Here is a 21,806-nt window from a genome sequence, read left to right on the forward strand (position 1 = left end):
CAGAGATTTCCCATATACCTCCCACCCCTATACATACACAGCCTCCCCCACCATCAACATCCTTCACCAGAGTGGTACATTTGTTACAACCGATGAACCTACAGTGACACATCCTTATCACCCAAAGTCCACAGTTTACATTAGGGTTCACTCTTGGTGTTGTACATTCTATGGGTTTGGGCAAATGTATAATGACATATATCCATCATTATGGTATCTTAGAGTATTTTCACTGCCCTAAAAACCCTCTGTGTTCTGCATATTCATCCCTACCTCCTCAATGTATTTTTTAACTTTTGAAAATATTTCCAAATGTATTATATCTCTGCTATGAACCTTGCAAGTTTTATCCTTTTTTGACAGATTAGGAAGTTAAAGCGCAGACAGATTATACAGTTAGTTATAAATCTAGGAGAAAACTGAGATCTCTTAATTCCAAAATATCCCATCCTATGCTTTACCCACCAGTGAATAAATGGAGGTTAATGATTAAATCACTTCCTTGCAAATGGCTGAAACAAATGAGTAACTTCAGGGGCCCTAGAAGTAGTTTTGTATATAACCATCCTTTAAAAAATAAATTTGAAAGACATCCACAGTTGTTGGAAGGAGGGAAGAGATGCCATCACGTGGTATTCATCTGCAGGGATCAGATTTTCCTGAGTCAGAAGGGGGTTAAGAGATCTGCCAAATGTTTGGGAACGGGTTCAAATTATTGCAGAAGTGCAATGGAAAAATATGATTGATTGAGCTCAAGAGTATTTGCCCTATTCTTCAATAGGTTGCCTTCCTGCTGTTCTTTCTCCCAACTTTATGATTCCCCTTTAAAAACTTATCTCTTAATAGAAATGATTTGAAATCCTTTTCTTGACTCACCAAGCAAAGTAAATACATTTATGAATGTATGTGTTTATTATTTATATATTTACAGTGTTATAGCCAAGTGATGCTGTGCTCATTTTTGTTCTTGTATTTGACAGTTATTTAATATCAATGGTCAATAACAAGGTAGTGAACAGTGAACTAGAACTAGAATTTAAGAGAGATATGAAGGAAAATAGAAGGACCCCGCCTTAAGTGGCTTATGGGATACCACCCTCCAACAGGGCAGGGGCTTTCTCTTGCTTCCCATTGCATCACTATTGCTCTCAGATGTAGAATAGGGCCTGGCACATCATAAGTATTCAGTAAATATCTGTTGAGTAAATGAGTGAATGAATGAATCTGCACATGACTGCTAATAAAGTACACATTATGAGAGGCTCTAGAGAAAAGCAGCAACAAGAGTCAGGTAAGATGATTCAAGGAAGAACTCTGGGAGGATTTAGTGATACGATGAGAAAGGGTGAAGATATGATCAGACTAATACAAAGGTTGATCATTTGCATAGTAGGCCTGGTAGAATTTTAAGGCAGTAGAAGCCTAAGAACATTGACAATGGCACTTTTAAAAGCCATATCTAGTCTGGACAGGGGGCAATGCAACAGTAGACAGAGGGGTGGAATTGAAAAGCGTCAAGTGGTTTGAAATAAGCATGAGAGAGAGGAGCAATGGTGTAAAGAAGTGAGAGAGGAGGTGTAATGGTGCCTTGGCTATAGTAGGTACCTGATCAATACTAGCCGAATGGATGTGCTAGCAGTAGATTGCTTTTGTTCTTAAATAAGGCAGCACCATAATGTACTACATGAGGAAGTCTGTTATAGCAACTGTACGTAGGGTGGACCGATTGAGTGTGCACTGTGTGTTTGTTTGTCCCTGTGCATGCACGTGCTTATGTGCAGATGGCAGAGGGCAACTGAAAGTAAGGAGATCTGTAGGTTATTGTTATAATAATTTAGTTGTGAAATAAGGACTTAAACTATGTAGGCTATAAAAATATAAGGAAATGAAAGAATATGAGAGATGTTAGAGTTAAGACATATTGATACGGATAGATTGGATATGGTGGACAAAGGAAAGAGGGAAGAATAATAATTCATAGATTTGAAGACTAGAAAAATAGAGTAAATGATGATGATGACTAAACTATTAAAAGGCTAGCATTTTGGGGAAAGATGAAAGCAGTCTGGGGCACGTTAAGTGTCAGAGTGAGAAATCTTGCACTCAGCTGGAGGTCTGTGACTAAAGAGAGCATGATAACATTAAAATATGAATATAAGCAGTTGGCGAAAGTCTGGCATGAAGGAGATCCCCTGTAGTGTTGAGGTGTAGAGCAAGGTTTCTCAACCTCAGCATTATTGACATTTGGGGCTGGGTAATTCATTGGTGGTGGTTGTGGAGGGGGCTGTCCTGTGTACTGTGGACTGTTTGGCAGTATCCCTGGCTTCTACCTATGAGATGCCAGTAGCAACCTACCCCCAGCTATAAAAATTGAATGTCTCCACACACTACTAAATGTTTCCTGGGGGGAAAATCACCCTCAGTTAAGAACTGTTGGTATAGAGGCCGAAAAGTAAACTACCATAGCTTGGACCTTTGGGGTACAGCAGGAGGTGGGGGTTGGGGTAGGAGAGAAAGTGGGTCTAAAAGATCAAGACAAAGTAAGAGTGATTTAAGGAACTGCATCAGGAGGACATAAAATTAGGGAAAGCAAAGGAAGAGGGGCTTTGATAAGTTTTTGAAAATTGGCATTTGGTAAGAAAACTTGAATGGATGGAGTGATTTCCTCCACTCACTGACTATCCAGGGGAAATTTGGTTTAAATGATGGATTTACCTGGCTGCTTCTTCTGGCTTCTAGGGGCCCATGGGTACTGATCTCTAGACTCAAGCCACTACCTTGGCTTTGGAAACTTTTCAAGTGAACTTTCACTTCCTTGAATATTGAAGACATAGCAAAATAAATCATCTAGGATCCTATGGAGGGTACACACATTATATGTTCTGTCTCTTACATGTGCATACACACAAACTAAGGCAGCGCTTTTATTTTGTTTTCATCACCACAAATGTGCCTATACAGAATTCTAGGATCCCATTATGCTTAGTCCTCTTAGTTATTGGTCAATGTTGAAGGTGGAAAGAGGAATCTTAGATTTATAAAATATTTGTGAATTAAAAGACCACTACTGGCAGCCCGGGTTCGGATCCCGGGCACGTACTGACGCACCGCTTCTCCGGCCATGCTGAGACCGCGTCCCACATACAGCAACTAGAAGGATGTGCAGCTATGACGTACAACTATCTACTGGGGCTTTGGGGAGGGGGACCCTTTAAAAAAGACCATTAGAGATCATCTGAGATCATCTGTCTAGCCTAGTGTTGTGTTTTTCTTTTTTAACTTCTTAAAACCTAGTGGGCAGGGCATACCTAAGAGAGAGACCACTGTATCCAAAGGCAATGAGGGGTAAAACACCATGGGGTCTTCAGGAACCTTAAGTTATTTAACCATGCTGAAATGTCAAGTGTGAAAAGATGATAGAATGAGGTAAGGTGGGAGGCACATTCTCTAGGGAAGACAGATGACACACAAGGACATATACAGGAAAGACAGACAGACAGACACACACACACACATATACACACACAAAGATGTGGCAATTTTTTTTTGAAATGAAGTTTTCCGCAGAACCCAAATATATAGCATACATAAAAGAAAAGCCATTTGATACAACTCACCCACAACAGTGGCCTCTGAAGCACTCCACCAAACACTAGGACTCTGGAACACAATTTGAAAATCACTCCAGGGGCTGGCACTTTATCTGTAAAGGACCACAAAGTAAATATTTTCAGTTTTGTGGACTATCCAGTTTCTTTTGCAACTGTAACTGTCCAATTCTGCCATTATAGCAGGAAGGCAGCCATAGCCAATACATAAATGAATGGGCATGGCTGGATTTTGCCTGGTGCTGACCATTTTGGTTTGCTGACTCCTGAAACTTCCCTTACTTTTTACAAATGAGGACTCTGAGGCTGAGAACAGGGAAGCAAGTTACCATTAAGAGCAGTACTAGGACTAGAACCCAAGTGTCTTGATTGCCACCTTATTTCTTTACCTCTACTTTGCTGTCAAATAGAAATTTCTGACTTGTATGTCTGTGTGTGTGTGTGTGTGTGTGTAGATGAGCTCTGCCTAAGGGTCTTTAATTAAACAGTACCTTTGACCACAGGTAAAGCATTTCTTTCTCATAAAGTGGAGATGCCCCCCAAATCATGTCATTTTGAGAGACTGTGGTGTCTTTGCACTACTCAGTGCTTGCTTCTAATTGTATCTCCAATGAATGGCCTTCCCCTATAAAGATATGTGCAGCTGTATTGCATGAAGTGTTTCAGGCCTAGTGTTATATGTCTCCCTGGGGGAAAATTGCGGTGTTTTTAATGCCTTAATTAGACATTGACGTGATAGTTAAAGTTACTGAGAGACTGAGAACCATGTCAAGGCTATCTGGAGTGAGTGTTCAAAGTTGAGAGGTCTAGAGCATGTGTGACTTGGCATTAACTTTTTCTTTAAAAAAGAAAAACAACTTTGAGTACTTTTTGTACTAGACAGTCTATTAAGCACTTATGTGTTATCTCATTTGATCCTTATAGAGGTGTATCACATTATCTCCATGTTATCGATGAATGAGTAAAAGAAAGCTCAGGAAGATTAAGTAGCTTGCCTGAGGTTGCATACCTAGTGAGTGGGAGAGCCAAGATTTGGATTCTGGGCAGTCGGAGGCCAGAGCTTATGACCTTAACCATTTGACTATCTGGCCTCTCTCTTCAGCTAAGAAGGAACTACTAATATTTCTGATGGTATTGGAAGGTGAATTTGGGGACCCAGTGTGTCCTAATTACTGATCTAACATTTTTGAGGAACTTAGCACAGGAGATAAGTTTGTAGAGGAGAGGCAGAAAAGAAAAGAATTTATCACGATGAAGGTAAAAGTGAAACATAAACATTTCAGGATAATAGAGGAGCTAATCAACCATATATACCCTTGGTTCTTTCTACATATAGATGAGATCTAGAAAACAGAGAGTATGTAACTTAGAAGATAGCTGACTTTGTTGATTTCCTCTATAGGGTCTTGCGTTGGTAGTGTCTAAGAGTTGTCCTTTTCTATCCTAATTTATCTAGGGATTAAGCACTTACTAGCTGATCTGGTGTTTATGGGTAAGCTGTTCTTTCTTCTTTTAAAGGAGGTAGGAGAATTATGCCAGCAAGTGGTCCTGTACCTTGTGGAAAATCATCCCAGTGGCAAAGTATAATAGGATTTTTCTTGGCCTGCTTTTGGGAAGTTCTCTGACCTGCGTGCCTATCTTCAGCCAACTCGGAAAACTCTCTGGGCCTTTTATTGCCTTTCCCTTGCAGAGGGTTGGCTCAGTGACTTCTGTTGCTGGGATGCTTTTGCTACAGTACTGAGGTTTCCTTTCTGAAGAAAGGCAGGGCATGAAGAAATCCACCTGGCCTTGAACTGCTAGTTTTCAGTTCTCTGAACTTACGTTGCACTACTTTACCATCAAGGAAAGAACTACATGCTATCTAACTTTAATTGCCTTTAAGTATAACTGCTATAAGCCTCAGTAATTATAGTTAACATTCTCTGCATTAACATTGCACTGCTCCCCTAGGGTTTTCAGAGTGATTCACAAATAAATGCATTCAACTTTAAATAGCTCATGGGCATTATGGAACACAAAATGTGAAGGATAGAAGATGTTTCCTGCTCTCCAGTTATTCAAAGCTTAGCAAATAGGAAGGCAGAGGCATCCATGGCCAAAAGTCTTGATTGCTCTAGTCAGTGTTGTTACAGATAGTCACATACCCCAGGAAAGAAAGGTTTAAGCTTATTGAGAGGAAAAGAATGAGGATTTTTTTGTTTATTTTCTAGGAAAAGTTCTAGTGGATAAAAACATCTAGACTTGTAACTTGCCTCAACTGGTTTACAAGGCTAAATTGAACTAGGCCTTGGAATGAAAGGAAATGTCAAGAAAATATACAAAAAAATTTTTAAGTTTTCTTTTCCCAGTCACCTAGGTGAAGCATACCACAGGTCTGGTAGGAAAATATAACATAGGTTTTCTTCCACCTAGAGAAAGTTCAACAATTCTAATTTGGGCAGAGGGCAGTTATCAGACAAGGAGAGTTTCCCCATCAGCATGTGCCTGTGCTGTCTGACTGGACATTCTAGATAGCAGTGATTTGGACTCATTACCATTAATGAGTTACATGGTTTATGCAATGGGGGAGTCAGGTTGGTCCTGTTGTCTTGGCCCCAGTTAAATGGATGTGGGCAATACTGGTAGGATGGGTATTGTATTGCAACTGTCTACATAGGTAGCTCAAGGTCTTGGGAATTTGTTGAAAAGTTAGAGTTGAGCTGAATTCCTGAATTTCCTCTTGACCAGGTTGTCAATAATATTTTCAGATTTCAATCTTAATACTGAAAGTATTCCTAATACTTAATAGTGTAAGTATCCCTTGGCTTCCATGAAAATGATAATGACAGATGTTACCAGCTTAGAAAAATTTCTCCTTTAGAAAGAATCCATGGATTCATTTTATTAGCAAGAGAGGCACCTCATAAATATTATGAAAAGTATAATCTGCTCACTTATTAAGTTGAGAAGGCTGGACTTCCCCCTATCCTCTTAGGGTTGAGGGTATATATGCCTTCTTTAAAGAGCTCTGAGATCCTCCCTCATTCCTTGATTCTCATGGGGCCAGGATTTGGCTTGTAAGTTACAAGGGTACAAAAAACTCAAATTTTTTGTTTCAACTTGCTTCTACCTTTGCTTTTGGATATGGCTCATAGGCTTGCAAAGAGGAAGAATTGTGTATGACTCATTTAGTCTTAGATTTGATTTATTAGTTTGAGTCTTTAGGGATCTTTAAAGGTCCCAGAATAAAAGTTGAGAGGTTACGGTCCAATGATATCAACTCAGGCTTACGTGTGAGGCAGAAATTGCAAATAACGTGTGTTCTTTTAATAAAGAACTAGCGAAGCAGTGCTGGTCAATGAGGAGACTAAAGACTTTTGAACTACTGTGTGGCAGCTTCACTTGTGAGAAGCAGAAACTTTCCAGGAGAGCAGTGATGATTACATTGGGTAATTACCAGGACTGTAGACTTAAAAAAAAATTCTGGCCTCCTTGTTCCTTCAGCAGTTGACCACCCTTTAAGAGCTTTGCCATCTAAGGCAGACTCTACTGATGGAAATAGACTTGGGGAAACCTAGAGATGGGGAAGGAGAAAGAGATTAAAATGGGCTCCTAATTCCTATTCCTTGTCGCAGTCTCTGTATGATAAATTCAAGACAGCCTGCTACTCATCATGAAGGACCTTCTCGCCATTCATTCTTTTTTGGAGCTGGACAGGAAGGGATCTATACACAAGTCTGGATTTGAGGGCTGAGTAACTGACCCTGTTGTTCTCTTTCCTTCCATCTTGCAACTCTCCCAACCTGAATTTTCAGCTAAAAAAGAAGCAGGTGTATGTAGATAAGGTGGAGAAGATGCAGCAGGCCCTTGTACAGCTCCAGGCAGCGTGTGAAAAACGTGAGCAGCTGGAGCACCGTCTCCGGACACGACTGGAGAGGGAACTGGAATCTCTCAGAATTCAGCAGGTATGGAGAACTTAAAGACAATGAGATTATTCCTGATTGCTTATTTTTCAGTTGCTGTTTGACATGAAGACAAAAACCACACTCTTGCTCATCTTTAGGTTTTTTGCCCCACCTGATCATACTCCAGACTGCCTTCCAATTGTAAAACCGAAGTCTACTTCCTTAGCTTCCTATCCCAGCAAAATATTTAATGCCTTTTATCTTGCGCCTTTTATTTTCATGTAGACCCTAGAAACAGTAGACCCTATAAGAAGTGAAGATGCTAGACAAATAGACTCCTAGATATTTTAGAATTGGAAATGGTCTTTCAATTGGAATCATCTGGCCATACTCATTTTTAGTTGAGAGAAAACCAACACCCAGAAAAGTTTGCGTGACTCACTTAAGTTCATACAATAAGTTAGGGGCAAGGTAGGGACCAAATCCTAGATTTTTTAAATTCCAATTTCTATTGTGTACCTTGCTGGCAGGCAGGGATAGTGGTTTTTAAATCATTGATCCACTTTCTGAGCAGAATGACAATTGGATATGGCAATGTCCTTTCCTGATCAAGGGAGTCTCATATTTGAGCCCAAGATAGAAAGTCCTGTGGCCTTAGGAGGAAATCTGAATTCTCCTTGCTTCTGAATTGGAATCCAAACTGAAGTGGCTCGGGCAGTAATCCTTTACAAGGATAGGGGCTCTTCAAATGGGACTTGGCCACCATGGTTCTTCTCTCACTAACCTGGGGGTCTTGGCATCTCTCCCAACAGCGCCAGGGCAACTCTCAGACCACCAACGTTTCAGAATACAATGCGGCTGCACTGATGGAACTTCTTCGTGAGAAGGAGGAGAGGATCCTGGCCCTGGAAGCTGATATGACTAAGTGGGAACAGAAGTATTTGGAGGAGAATGTGATGCGACATTTTGCTCTTGATGCTGCTGCAACTGTAGCTGCTCAGAGGTAACTAGTTGGGTGGTAGAGTTACTGCTTGAAGGGCACTGGTTGTGGGGGAGAACAGAAAGGTGACTGATTAATAGATGTCCCAGTATTTTTTTTCTGTAATGTTCTGTTCTCCCCCACTCCCAGTCTCTGCTTAAGTATGTTTTCTTTCATTTGGTTATGCAGAGACTGAATGACTGTGGGGGCAAAGGGTCAGGGATTTGAAAATTAAAGTTACTTGTGAACTTAGTGGAATCATAGTTCAGCTTTCCTCAGGAGCCAGAACAATTGTAGATGGGATCAACTGAGCATTTGCAGACCTCCTTCGCCAGAGCCACCAGAGCCACAGATTCTTTCAGCCACATGTGTGGGTTTCTTTGTTTAGCCCCAGGACTGGAGTTAAAGCCTCTCCAGAGAAATGCCACTCAGAAACTAAATGTCACTCAGGAGTGGCTGCTGCCATTTGATAGCTCTGGCTCATCCAAGGGATGCCAAAGGCTGTGCTGAACATGAATCCATCCCTGCCCTTTGAGAAGGTCTATATTTGAAGGCCACATTCTCTGTGTCCATGAGTTCATCACATGTAAGCAGTCACATTTCCTTTGGTAAGGAGGAGAAAGTGGCAGGAGGAGTTTTTACTTTTTGCTTCTTATATGTTCCCCTTTTCACAATATAAACGTTAATTATTGGTGTTTGAAGGAAACAGTGCTCTTGTCCAGTTTGTCTATCTCACTGCTATTCATAATCATCAGTTGGGAAAGAAAGAAACAACAACAGAAACTAAATTCAGATCAGGAGATGACATGGGATGTTGGAGATATAGACAGAGCCTTGGTCTGGAGTTGGGTGTCTAAGGCAGGCTATAGCATATTGTACCCAAATAGGTCTCTATCCAGAAAGTTATTAAAAACTGTGGTGTTTCTTTTACCATCCTCCTAAATACGGGGAGCTGGCAGTCCGGAAGTGCTTGCCAGACTTTGGGCTGGGACGTGTGTGTGGAGGGGGCAGTGGATACATTTATTTTTGAGTCCTTCTTATGCCAAATCAGAGGGAGCTCAGTGCTTAAGAGCTAGACTGGTGGTTTGTAAACTTACTCACAATTCTTCAGGAAGACATCTTATGTTTCTCTAACATGCTCTGCTTGTCTCCAGATACTGCCTATAAACCTTAAATAGATTGAAATTGCCTGTGCCTTGATTTTGAGATCCTCATGGGCTTAAGCTTACCTGTCTTTGTTTTCTGAGAATGGTTTGCTCAGTATATGCCGGTGTAGTAATAGAGTACACAGAAACCCCAGCTCTGCTAGAAGATGGCTGAGAAGTTTGTAGGCAGATTAGAAGCAGAATTAAGTGTAATTTTAGCTGGTAGCTCCCAAGAAAACACCTGTGCCCAGTGTTTGTTCAGAGGTTATTCAGGAACTCTAACACTGAAAAGGAGATGCAGGATAATTTTGTCATCATTGGGCAGAAAATTAGATATAGCTCATGAAGGTATGCAGTGTGAGAAAATGTTGGAAAGCCAGGGTTCTTGGTGCTGGGAGGTTCGCTGCTGAAACTGACTTCAGAATAGACTCCAGGTCAAAATGCAGAAAAGCTAGGAGGTTGTCACTGGGGGCCTCCTATAAAGAAACTACTCCCCTTCCTTCCTCCCTGTAAAGTTTTGAATATTGGGCTAACTACCTTTCAGATGGATTTCTTTCCAGAATCTGTTGACTCCCATAAGGTAGATTTAATTTGAATCGAATTCCTTTAAATCACCAAGTAGAAAGTTTCAATGTAATAAGTTTTCAGTAAAATGTGCATGCTTATCATTTAATATGATAAAAAACAGCCAGTTCCCACCTAGTAGGAACATATTATGATAGTTCCTCAGGCAAACATTCGTATCTGGACTGTGTACCTTTTGCATGCCTATTAATTCAGCCCACAAGAGAGATTGAGAGATTGCATTCAAATTCCTGTGAAATGAGAGAATTGGACTAGGCGATTCCTCCAGACCCTTCTATTTCTAGGATTATACTATTTTTCCAAAGATAGTGTCTCTTATGCTGTGCCACAGAGATCAGTTTCCTTCTTCTCCTTTCTTTATGAGATTTCAAATTTGGAAGGTAACATTCAGAAAACTTTATTTCAGAACCTCTGGGCTCTTCTGCCTTTCCTTTCAGCCCTTCCTTTTCTGTCCAACGGTTTTGCTCTCCCTCCTCCCAACCCTAAATGTAAGTATTGACCAAGGTTCTGCTCTTTGCCCTTTTCTTTTTGAAAGCTTTATAGTCTATTTTTTTCCAAAATAATTTTTAAGTGCCTAGGATATTGGCTGCAGATGGAAAGTGCTCAACATGTATTTGAATAAAGAAGGAAGGAAAGATAGAAGAAAAAAAGAAGGAAGGAGAAAGGAAGAAGCGAAAGATGGAAGGAAATGATTTCTAACTCTATAACTTAAATCCCTAAATCTAGTGCCTCATTTTAACGGCCTGCTTAGTTTCTGTGTACAGATCTTCCTTGACTTACAATGGGGATACGTCCTGATAACCCATCATAACTTGAAAATATTATAAGTCGAAAATGCATTTAATACACCTAACCTACCGAACATCATAGCTTAGCCTAGCCTACCTTAAGTGCTCAGAACACTTACATTAGCCTACAGTTGGACAAAATCATCCAACACAAAGCCTGTTTTATAATAGTGTTGAATATCTCATGTAATTTGTTGAATACTGTACTGAAAGTGAACAACAGAATGGTTGTCAGTGTATGCATTGTTTACCCTTGTGATGGTGGGCTGACTAGGAGCTGTGACTTGCTGTCACTGCCCAGCATCACGAGAGAGGATCGTACTGCATATCGCTAGCTTAGGAAAAGAGCAAAATTCAAAATTCGAAGTATGGTTTCCACTTAATGCTTCCACACCATTGTAAAATTGAAAAATCATAAGTTGAACCATTGTAAGTTGGGGACCGTCTGTGTTCTGCAGTCTCTCAAACTTAATATATTCATGGTGTAATAGCTCATAGGTAAGTAACAGCTCACACAATTAGGAAATGTTGCTTGGGTGGTATCAGTGGTAGTTTTAGAATTTTTTCAATTAATGTATTATTTGCATATTAAAAAACCACCTATTTTAAGTGTATGGTTTGATGAATGTTGGTAATTGTATACAATAATGTAGCCACCACCACAATCAAGATGGAAGACACATTCTAAAGTGTCCTTGTGCACCTTTAACTTGATCCTTCCTCGCACACCTGACCCTAGACAACAACTAATCTGCTTTTTGTCATTATAATTTTGCCTTTTCTAGAATGTCATATAAAAGGAGTCATATAGTTTGTACTTTTTGTTTGATTTCCTTCACTCAGCATAATTATTTTGAGGTTCATCCAAGTTGATGCATGTATCAATAGTTTATTCCTTTTTATTGCTGAGTAGTATTCCATAGTATGGATTTAACACAGTTGTTTATCCATTCACTTGATGATGGATATTTGGATTGTTTCCAATGTTTGGCCATTGTGAATAATAAAATATGGATTTTTAATATAAGAATAGACAACTCTCTTTTCTCAGGTGAGAAGACATATTAGGTAATATATTTATACCCCTTCCAGCACTTTGATTCTATGAAGCACCTCTTGTCAAAGGGAAAAATGTCAACGCAGGAAATCATATGTAGTGTTTATACATAAGGTACTCTTTTTTTAAATTTTTTGTTTATTGCAGTAACGTTGGTTTATAACATTCTATAAATAAGGTACTCTTCTAAGCACTTTACAATTATTGGTTATCCTCACACTAATTCTTTGAGATAAGTACTATTATACATTCTACAGATGAGGAAACTGAGGCACACACAGGTTAAGTAATTTGCCCAAGATCACACACAGATACTAAGAGACAGAAGAACCAGGATTTAAATCTACATTTTTGACATCTTATCCACTATACTCTGCTGCCTCCCAGATATGATTTCAAAGATGGAGAAATAGGGATTATTAACTGTTGAAGAGTTACTATTTGAGACTTATTCTCTAGTCACTTAAAAATAGTATAAATAATCACAATAATGTGGCCTATATTGTAACTCCATATTATTGTGTCCCTAGAGATTCCTCTCTAGATGCTTAATATAGATGAGAGAAATTACTACCAAGTATGAGTTCAATCCCAGAGGAAGCGATTTGGCAATGCAGATTTTTAGTTTCAGCTCACAAACAGTGAACTTATTTCTGAAGAGCAGCAAAAGGATAAAAAGATACCACATCTAATCAACCATGTAATCTGTTAGTTTGCATTTACTAAATCATGTTATCTTTCTCCAAACATGCAGTGTTTCCTTTTTATTTGGGGTGAAATAAATCTGGGAAAGAAGGAAGTAAAGAAAGGGAAAGTAGAAGGTAGAAACTGATCACACATATTCCACATGTCTACCTATTCCTTCATTTGTAGGCCTTTCTCAGTTTGCATCCTCAACTTTCTTCTCATTCTGCATTGTATCTTAGTTATCTTATTCTCTACTATAGCTTCAAATAGTAACTCTGCCATCTCTGCGATTAAAGTTAGAATTTTCAACAACTTGCTGGATCTTGTCATGTGGCTAGTCATAAGACACTTTAACTCCAGTGTAACTATAATCAAAACCCAGTAAAGCGTTTTCCAAAAAATCTCTCCTTGGTTTCCTATCACAGAAAATGAGTGGTATGCCATCTTTTCTAGTTATTTGAATTAGAAACAACAAAGTTCTCATTCATTCTTCCCTCTCCCTAATACCCACATTTAAATAGTCTCCACGTTCTAGCAATTCTGCCTCCTATAACCTGTTTCCATTTCCCTTGCCACTTCCCCAGTTCTTGTTTTCAATATCTCTTGCTGGGATTATTACAGTAACTTTTCTGACTGGTCTGCTGATTCCAGTGTATCACTCCTCTAATCCATTTCAGCAAGAGATAACACTATCTTCCTAAAACACAGCTTAGATCATTTCATTCCCCTTGAAAAGCTCTAATAATTTTCAGTGCCTATTGCAATAAAGTTCAACTCATTTATGTAATAGTTAATTATTTACTATTTTGGTCTCCCCTTGCAAGATTCTTGCAGTCAGAGTCTAGTCTTATCCATGTTTATCTATTCTCCAGCCTCCCAGTAACTTCAAACACAGTGCTCCACTCATGGTCGAGTTCACATATTAAATAAACAGAAGGACGCTACTGATAGGAAAAGATGGACTTGAACTTTAAAAGGCCACTAGATGTTTTAATTAGGAGGATCATAGGTGATGTTATAGAAAGCAATGTAAGTAATGTGATGGGGATAACTTCATCGGATAAAGGGAGGAGAGAGAAGATGATTGGAGGGATAGTTGCCAGAAACTGTTTACTTAAGAATTTGAGATGTAAGATGTCAAATTCGGAAATATATGGTTTGGGGTTTGTAGGTTGTGTTTTAAGCCCAGCATCTATTTACTGATGTGCTTAAGGATAGTCTCAGAGAATTGGAAGTTTTGTCAAGTTGCTCCTTCAAACACTGTCTCTGCTTGCTTTTGCCTAAGCCATTGGCTTAGTAGCCCCAGTCTTCTAGAGGGAAAATTGATGTTGAAGGCCATCCTGGCAGCTCTGTAGGAATTCACTAAGTGCCCCACATTTTCAGGCTCCATTCCTGAGAAGCTCACAGTGTCCATATCAATTAGCTGGCAGGGCTCTGAGTCCCCTAAATGGTCTTTTATGCAATGAAAGTGGCAGTAAGCCAGCACTGGCTCCCCCAGTGGCAAACTACACGCTCAAGTCCCCAGTGTCCATAGACACCATGCAGAGTTTAGAGAGAGAGGCCAGGCTCTGAAGCCTCAGCCATCACATTGGAACTCTGCACTGCAGGAATTGCCTCCAGTATTATACCAAGAGCTGGAATTCTTTCAAGTCATACTCCCTTGTATGGTATTCTCCTTCTACCTATACTTTTCTCTCTTAATAATAGATAACTTTGTTGGGTGTTTTTACTGTGCCTGGCACTGTATGTTTTACATGCATACTTTTGTTTTATCCTTCCCAAACCCCATTGAGTATAGGTACAATTATTATTTTCATTTTGTGTATGAGGAGACTGAGGCTTAGAGCAGTTAACTGACTTTCTGAGCTCATAGAGTTTGTTAGTGGCAGAGTACTTGGGAAAGTGGGACTTGACCCTGGTGTGGTCTTTAGTCAGAGCCCATGCTCTCAACACTACGCAATGCCACTTCCTCTTGGGTACTTCAGAACACAGGGGCCATTCCCAGTAGGACTACAAGCATGTGAACTGCACTAGAGCAAGTGTGGAATTCTGAGATGCTAAAATATTTTGAATTTAGCAAATGATGAGAGCCATTGTAGTCCTTCCCCTTCTCGCTCTCCAACTCTTCACCATTCAAATAAGTTGTTTCAGCCTGGCATATAAGGTGCAAGCATTTTGGGGAATAGTAGTTTTGTAGAAGCTCACCCAAATTCCCCAACTTTAATAACAACTTTCTGCCTCTTCATTCCCTTGCCTTTCACTCCCATCTGCAGTGGTTACAATCTCTAAGCTAACAGAATGTAACTAGCTGCCAGCAGAAAATATGCCTGGAGTTCTCCCACATATCCTTGTTCTCATAGGAAGTATAATGAAGCAGTGCCAGTTCATTGTTTTCTCAACCTATTGTCTGATTTCCTTTAAGACCATTATAATTACATCAATATTATTTCTAATCCCTTTTTCTTTCCCTCCAAGTTACTCAAATAAGATCCATTTTATTCATTCCTTTCCCTCTTTTCTCTACCACTAGTTCAAAATGGACTAAAGAAAGATGCATGACTTCACTTATCAGGAGGATATCGGATTCCTATATGCCTTTGACTTGTGCTGTTTAAACATCAGCCTTGCCCATGGGCTAGATCCTCTCTTTTCTTTCCCTCTTTCTCTCTCTCTCTCTCTCTCTCTCACACACACACACACACACATACTTTTCTCCTTATTAATTAGTCTTTGAGTTAATGGCCTGAGACACTTTCAGATGGAACATGATGGTCCCTCATGCACTTGGGACTCTGGCAAGAGAACAGTCACTTAGTTGAGGAAGACTCATTGATTTGGCACTAGAATGTTCCAGATGTAGGTTAGATAGGAATCAAGTGGCACTGACTCAAAGGCTCTGCTTCTCACTCAGCTCACATGCCCTACCTGATCTTCGCTGCTGACGTGTCTAAAGTTTGTTTCTAGCACTCAGATGTGGTTACTGTTATTCATTTGTAGCAATAGCTATTTAGTACGTTCTCTGATTTCCTTCAAAGTCTAGCCTTTCCCCCATTATTTATGACTATCATGAGAATGAAGTAGAAATATATAATATAAATAATAATATAAAGTGGAAATATAAATATCTTCCTATTGCCTGTCCATAATCTAAAAACTTGAAGGGACTCTCTGCCAGAAGGTTTTGGAAGGATGTCTGTCTAGTTCTGAAGGCAAGCCTGTGCACCTCTCATAGAATCCCTCACAGACTTTTGCAGCTATTTCCATGCCAATAACCTCTTCTACCTGTGAAAGCTGAGCCTTCCCATCCTGGAGGCTCTTACCAGTAGGTCACCCAGAAACCAACCATTCCTAATGAGTTTAATTTCAGCTTAGGGCTTTCCAGCAATACTTTTGACTTAGGAGAAAGATAGGATTCATTGATTTTGCTGCCCTACCATCATCATCACTGCCATTTTTTTCCCAGGGACACAACAGTCATCAGTCACTCTCCTAACACCAGCTATGACACAGCTCTAGAAGCTCGCATCCAGAAGGAGGAGGAAGAAATCTTGATGGCCAACAAGCGTTGCCTTGACATGGAGGGCAGGTAAAATGTCAATCTGGACCCTGGTGGATCTGAGAAGTTGGTATGGAGACCTGCTAGGTCAGTAGGGAAGGGCAAGCATCTTCATTCACAGCTGGGAAACCTGATAATGCAGCCTCTCCCCACCCCTGTGCCCCTGCCAGCCTGTTACTTAGGATTTGAGATGCAATGACCTTTACCTTGATCATTCCCTCTAACTGTGGAATTCCAAGTAGCATGGCTTTCCCCATTGCTCTTGGTAAGTGCTTTCCATCTGCCCTCTGCCAGAACTGAATTGTTCGTATTTGCATTCTGGGGTATTCTTTCTAGCATCTCAACCCTGTGATACAACAGAGTGCTCAGTAAAAGAACATCCACTCAGACTAGGAGGTAGGGTACCTGATGTCTCTTATAAACTCACGATCACTGACTTATTACCTGAAATTGTGGCCCATTCATAGAAGTTCTCATCTTCTCATTGAATACATGGTTTCCATCGACTCAGATTCTTCACTACAGCACCCACTACATCGGTTTACCCTCTCATATACAGCCTTGCTTTTCACTGATACTTTACTTTGCCTTCCTAAGGTTTAAGCAACAATGCCTGGATGTTCTGCTGTATCCATTTGGGTGTGCAGACAGGCATTTAAAAAAGTGTAGCATACCGTCCATTGTCTTACAATTAAGAAATAACTAGACCACCCCTTATTCGAAAAGATAATGGAGGCTCAAGTCCATGTAGGCAGTGAGACTAGAACATGGAGGTGGCAGCAAGGTCTTCATATGTTCTTTGTCTTTGGATCCTAGGATCAAGACCCTCCATGCCCAGATTATTGAGAAGGATGCCATGATCAAAGTACTCCAGCAGCGTTCCCGGAAGGAGCCGAGTAAGACAGAGCAGCTGTCATCCATGCGGCCAGCAAAGTCTCTGATGTCCATTTCCAATGCTGGATCAGGCTTGCTCTCCCACTCTTCCACCCTGACTGGCACTCCCATCATGGAAGAGAAGCGGGATGACAAGAGCTGGAAGGGGAGTCTAGGTAATGACAGTAAATAAAGAAGATTAAAGTGACATGTTTAAAGAGAGCCCTGAGTTAAATAACATGCCCATGCAGGAAGGAAAAAGTGTGATTGTCCAGATTCTAGAGAGGAAGATACACCAGGTTGGGTTTTTGTCCTCCTGAGAGGCTAGCTGCATACTCAGGAGTTCCTCCACACTGTGAGGTCTCACTGAGAGAACACTGGTTGAAGCCAAGACATTAGAAGATAAGAATCCTGAGTTTTATTTGGGTGAGAAGGAAGTAACTTCAATTTTCTCTAAAAAGTTCTCAGATTTGGCTTCTGCCACGTGGGACCTTTTGTCTTTGTCCAAAGCCCATGTGGCCTTCATATCATTCAAAATTTCAAAATTCCAGCTTTTTCTATGTTCTTTCATCCCATATAGTGGGAGGACTCAGAGTTCTAGTTAAGCTAAATGGAGCTGGGTGGCAGGTTTTTGTTACCAGAATGTTCTGAGATCAGAACAGAATGTGCTTTTTCATTCCATTCCTGTCCATTCCTTCCCCTCTAATCAAAACCCCAGAAGTATTGTGGATACCACAAGGCACATTTTTAGAGCCTGAGGAAGCAAGCTATATATATTTTCATTTAAGGTCTTTTTGGTGCTCTAATACCATTCTTGGTCGTCTGTCACTTGCAGTGTCCTTTGGTTAGAGTAGGCATTTGGGGAACCACGGTCATCACCTTAGATTGCATAGTTATTATCACACTCATCTGTTCCCACAGACTTCTTGCTCTGATCCTTTTTAGCTTTCTGGTAATGGATGGTGGTTGGTTATAAGTGGAACTGAGTAGAAGTATTGTGATAGCTTGGTGGAAATCAGTCACCATTGGAAAACTAAATCAAAACAAATACCCAGGATGCTTAAATGTTTAATATGTTGTGCTGGGGGTTGGAGAATGAGGACCAGAAGGGATCTGCCAAATCTGAAAGAAACTTTTAGCCATGCTCAGACGTGCCTGGCAGCCTGATTCCTGGGTTCACGGGAGGCAAAAGTAAAGAATTTAGATCCATTCATATTCTCCTGAATCAGATGTCTGTGTTTGAATAACCTGTAGTTTCCTAACCTTTTTCCCTCTTTACTTTGTAGGCATTCTCCTGGGTGGAGACTACCGTGCTGAGTCTGTCCCTTCTACACCCTCGCCTGTGCCGCCCTCTACTCCCCTGCTCTCAGCTCACTCCAAGACAGGCAGCCGAGACTGCAGCACCCAAACGGAGCGGGGAACGGAACCGAACAAAACCGCAGCTGTTGCTCCAATCTCTGTTCCTGCTCCAGTTGCTGCTGCCGCCACTGCTGCCGCCATCACTGCCAACGCTGCCACCAACACTGCCATCGCTGCCACCAACACCACCACTATGGTAGCTGCTGCTCCAGTTGCTGTTGCTGCTGCCGCTGCCACGCCCGCCCCATCTCCAGCAACTGCTGCTGCTGCTCTTGCTGCTGCTGTTTCTCCAGCTGCTGCTGCTCAGATTCCAGCTTCCGCCTCTGCTGTTGCTGCTGCTGCTGTTGCTCCTCCTGCTGCTGCTGCTGCTGCTGTTCAGGTTGCTCCAGCTGCTCCGGCTCCGGTTCCAGCTCCAGCTCCAGCTCCGGTTCCGGCTCCAGCAGTGGCTCAGGCTTCTGCTCCGGCTCAGACTCAGGCACCAACTTCAGCTCCGGCTGCAGCTGCTACTCCAGCTCCAGCTCCAACTCCAGCTTTGGCTCAGGCTGAAGCTTCTGCAAGTCCAGCTGCCAGTTCTGGACCACGTCGTTTGTCTATACCGAGTTTGACCTGCAACCCAGATAAGACAGGTAATAATTCTTTGTACCAGGTAGCTTTTGCTTCTGCCCTCAACTACAGATTTGTTTGTTGGTGCCTGCTATTTAGGCACAGTTGGTCATTTGGACAGAGTTTTTCATGTTCCAAAGGGGATTAATCAGAAGAGATTAGGGTAGAGAGTCTGTAAATGGCTTTCCAGACACCAGGGTGGGAGTGGGAATGAGTCATGGCTATTCTCCTAGTATAAGTAAATGCTCAGGTGAACGAGGGGGGCGGTGGCAGGCAAGTCTCACTTTACCCTTGGCTTCATGGGGTCTCTAGAGCTGTCTATTTCTAGAAATGTGAGTTTTTACCTTGTCTCTAAGAGTTTCCTAACCCCTTATTTCCATGTAGATGGCCCTGTTTTCCACTCCAATACTCTGGAAAGAAAAGCTGCCATTCAGATCCTGGGACAAGAGCCTGATGCAGAGATGGTGGAATATCTCATCTAAATGGCCTAATCAAGAGCTGCAGTTTATCAGCAAGAATGCTTTTAATCATTTTTCCCTTTTGTTTGTTCTTATTTTGAGGGTGAGGACAAGGGTTGGGGGGGATTTTTTTAAAGGGACTTTTTATTGAAACGATATAGTACTTAAATAATAGTATATGAACTCCAGTCTATTCTGGTACATGTAGAGCGTACCTCTAAAGACAGATTAATCAGAATGTGCTCTAAAGTTTATTGTTTGGATTTATACAAATACTGGGACTGTTAATAGCTGGATATACATCATTGTTTTCCATGTGCTTAAATTTGTTTAGCATTTCTGTATTCCAGATCATTTTTTATTGAAGAGCACCGTATGTTTGGAAGACAGTGTGTAACATGTAGTTCAGAAATGGGAAGCTGGAGAGAATTTGTGCATATGCTGTTCTGTATAGTTACCATCTAGGCAGCATCCAGAAAGAGCTCGCACCTCGGGCTCATGAAAGGGAATAGTTTTAGGAGCTCTGTAAGCTGGAGAAAAGGTAGGGAGTATTGGGGTGTGGAAGGGTGCTGGAGTTAATTTTCCCTCCCAATTTCCCAGCTACCCTGTGCCAGGGGATTGTGTTTATCTTCATTTCAGTGGTGCTTTGGAAGTGGATTCTTTTGGTTCCCTTGCGGAGGTTCATACATTCATATATATACTCTGGAGTAATTTATGCATTTGGATAATTAATATATTGCTTTCAGATGCTAGGAGAGTAAATTAGCTGAGTGATGTACAACTTCCTCTTTCTTAGGGAGCTAGACCATCAGAGGCCTTGATGGAGAGTTGCATGAGGTGCTGTATGCAGACTTTTGTGGTCTGTGTGTAGCCATGAACACAGCTCGCTTGCCTTTCCTGAGACCAATCTGTTTAGTGTCTATTTCTTCTCCAGCACAAATTCACTGGCTGTGTCACTAGTCTCAAACTGCCAATCATTTGCAAAATGAGGAAGCATTTTTGTTGACAGGTTGAATGCTTTGAATTTCTTGTGAAATTTGAAATAACTCATTTTGTTTTCCAAAATTCTTAGCATACATCTTAAAAGGCATATTTGACTATCACCTCCAAGGGAATAGCATCAAAAGCCCAAAGTACTATGCTGCAGTCAGAGGAGAGGTGGGCTGTAGCAGTATCCTCAGCTACCTCTTTTCACTGCCAGTGACTCCATCTTGGAATACCTTTGGAGAGCAGCAGGAAATGCGCATGTGGGCAGGGACCAAGGAGGCCGTGGCTCCAAGCTTTGCCATAGGGCTGCCTCCAGGGACACAGAAGGGCTGGCTGCCTGTTGGCACAGGTCCCTGCTCTGTGTCACCTTTCTGTCCTTCATTAAGGTGACAAATCCACAGACAATGTCATTAAGATCACTTTTCAGGGGTATGGGGGGTGAGGGGATTGGGGGGTGTTAGGTAAGGGTGGGAGGTAGAGTTTTGGGGATGTGTTAGTTAGAAACCAGATTAATAGAAGAGTAGGCCTGATATATTACATTGTGAGGCATAGTGGCTGGAATGAATTTTAGCAATATAGCCCTGCCCCCTCATTTTAGTGGTGGGGAATCTGAGACTTGGAGAAGCTAAGTGACTTTTTCAAGATCCCACAACACAGCTTTCTACTCTGCCGACTACCATGCTTATTTTGGGAAACCCTTATATACAAAAAACCCTGTTTTAAGAAAAGGCATCTTCACGGTCCAGAGCATATGTGTTTTGTAAAATGTCCCTGGCTTGAGTAGTTTGTCCAGGGTTCTGAATTCCTATCTTGCCTCTCCTGCAGTGCCTTTTGCAAGGTTTTCCCTTTCCTGATCCTCATTTCAACACTGAGTCACATGAAACATCCCCCTGAGAAATCAACCTCATTTCTTCTCTTGCTATGGGATTGGCTGTCTTGGATCATCTTACAGGGTTCCTCTGTGAGTATAGGAATTAAATATTTAACAGTATTCTTGTGTCATTTCTAACTATCTTCCAAAGGAATTATTTTGTGTGTGGGGGTAGAGACACGAGAGAGAGGGTGATGTGATTTTCAGCCAGTCTTGACATTTTCAGTAATGAAGTGATCATCCTAACCATTAATCCTCAGTTATCAAGTGAATCCTAAATAGAAATTAAAAGTGTGTAATTTAAAATTAAATTAAAAGTGTAAAGTTAATACTCATTCATACAACCCTTTAGTCATAAGGAAAAAA

At 41.1% G+C, this 21,806-nt stretch overlaps 1 protein-coding gene across 8 annotated transcripts in view; it reads left to right on the forward strand.

Annotated features, from left to right (window-relative positions):
- The window catches only part of AMOT (angiomotin), a 223,458-nt gene extending 202,456 nt beyond the window's left edge, over positions 1-21,002 (forward strand). For all 8 annotated transcript variants that reach the window (XM_087426681.1, XM_087426682.1, XM_087426685.1 and 5 more), the window contains 6 exons: positions 7,403-7,552; positions 8,305-8,495; positions 16,197-16,319; positions 17,106-17,338; positions 18,449-19,147; positions 19,509-21,002. In XM_087426681.1, coding sequence (XP_087282807.1) covers positions 7,403-7,552; positions 8,305-8,495; positions 16,197-16,319; positions 17,106-17,338; positions 18,449-19,147; positions 19,509-19,606 — 1,494 coding nt within the window. In that variant the 3' untranslated portion in view covers positions 19,607-21,002. The remainder of the gene's footprint in view (positions 1-7,402; positions 7,553-8,304; positions 8,496-16,196; positions 16,320-17,105; positions 17,339-18,448; positions 19,148-19,508) is intronic.
- The last annotated feature ends 804 nt before the right edge of the window (positions 21,003-21,806 follow it).

Source organism: Ceratotherium simum, chromosome X (genome assembly GCF_057802395.1).
Source record: "Ceratotherium simum simum isolate JZ-2026a chromosome X, ASM5780239v1, whole genome shotgun sequence".
Taxonomy (NCBI): Eukaryota; Metazoa; Chordata; class Mammalia; order Perissodactyla; family Rhinocerotidae; genus Ceratotherium; species Ceratotherium simum.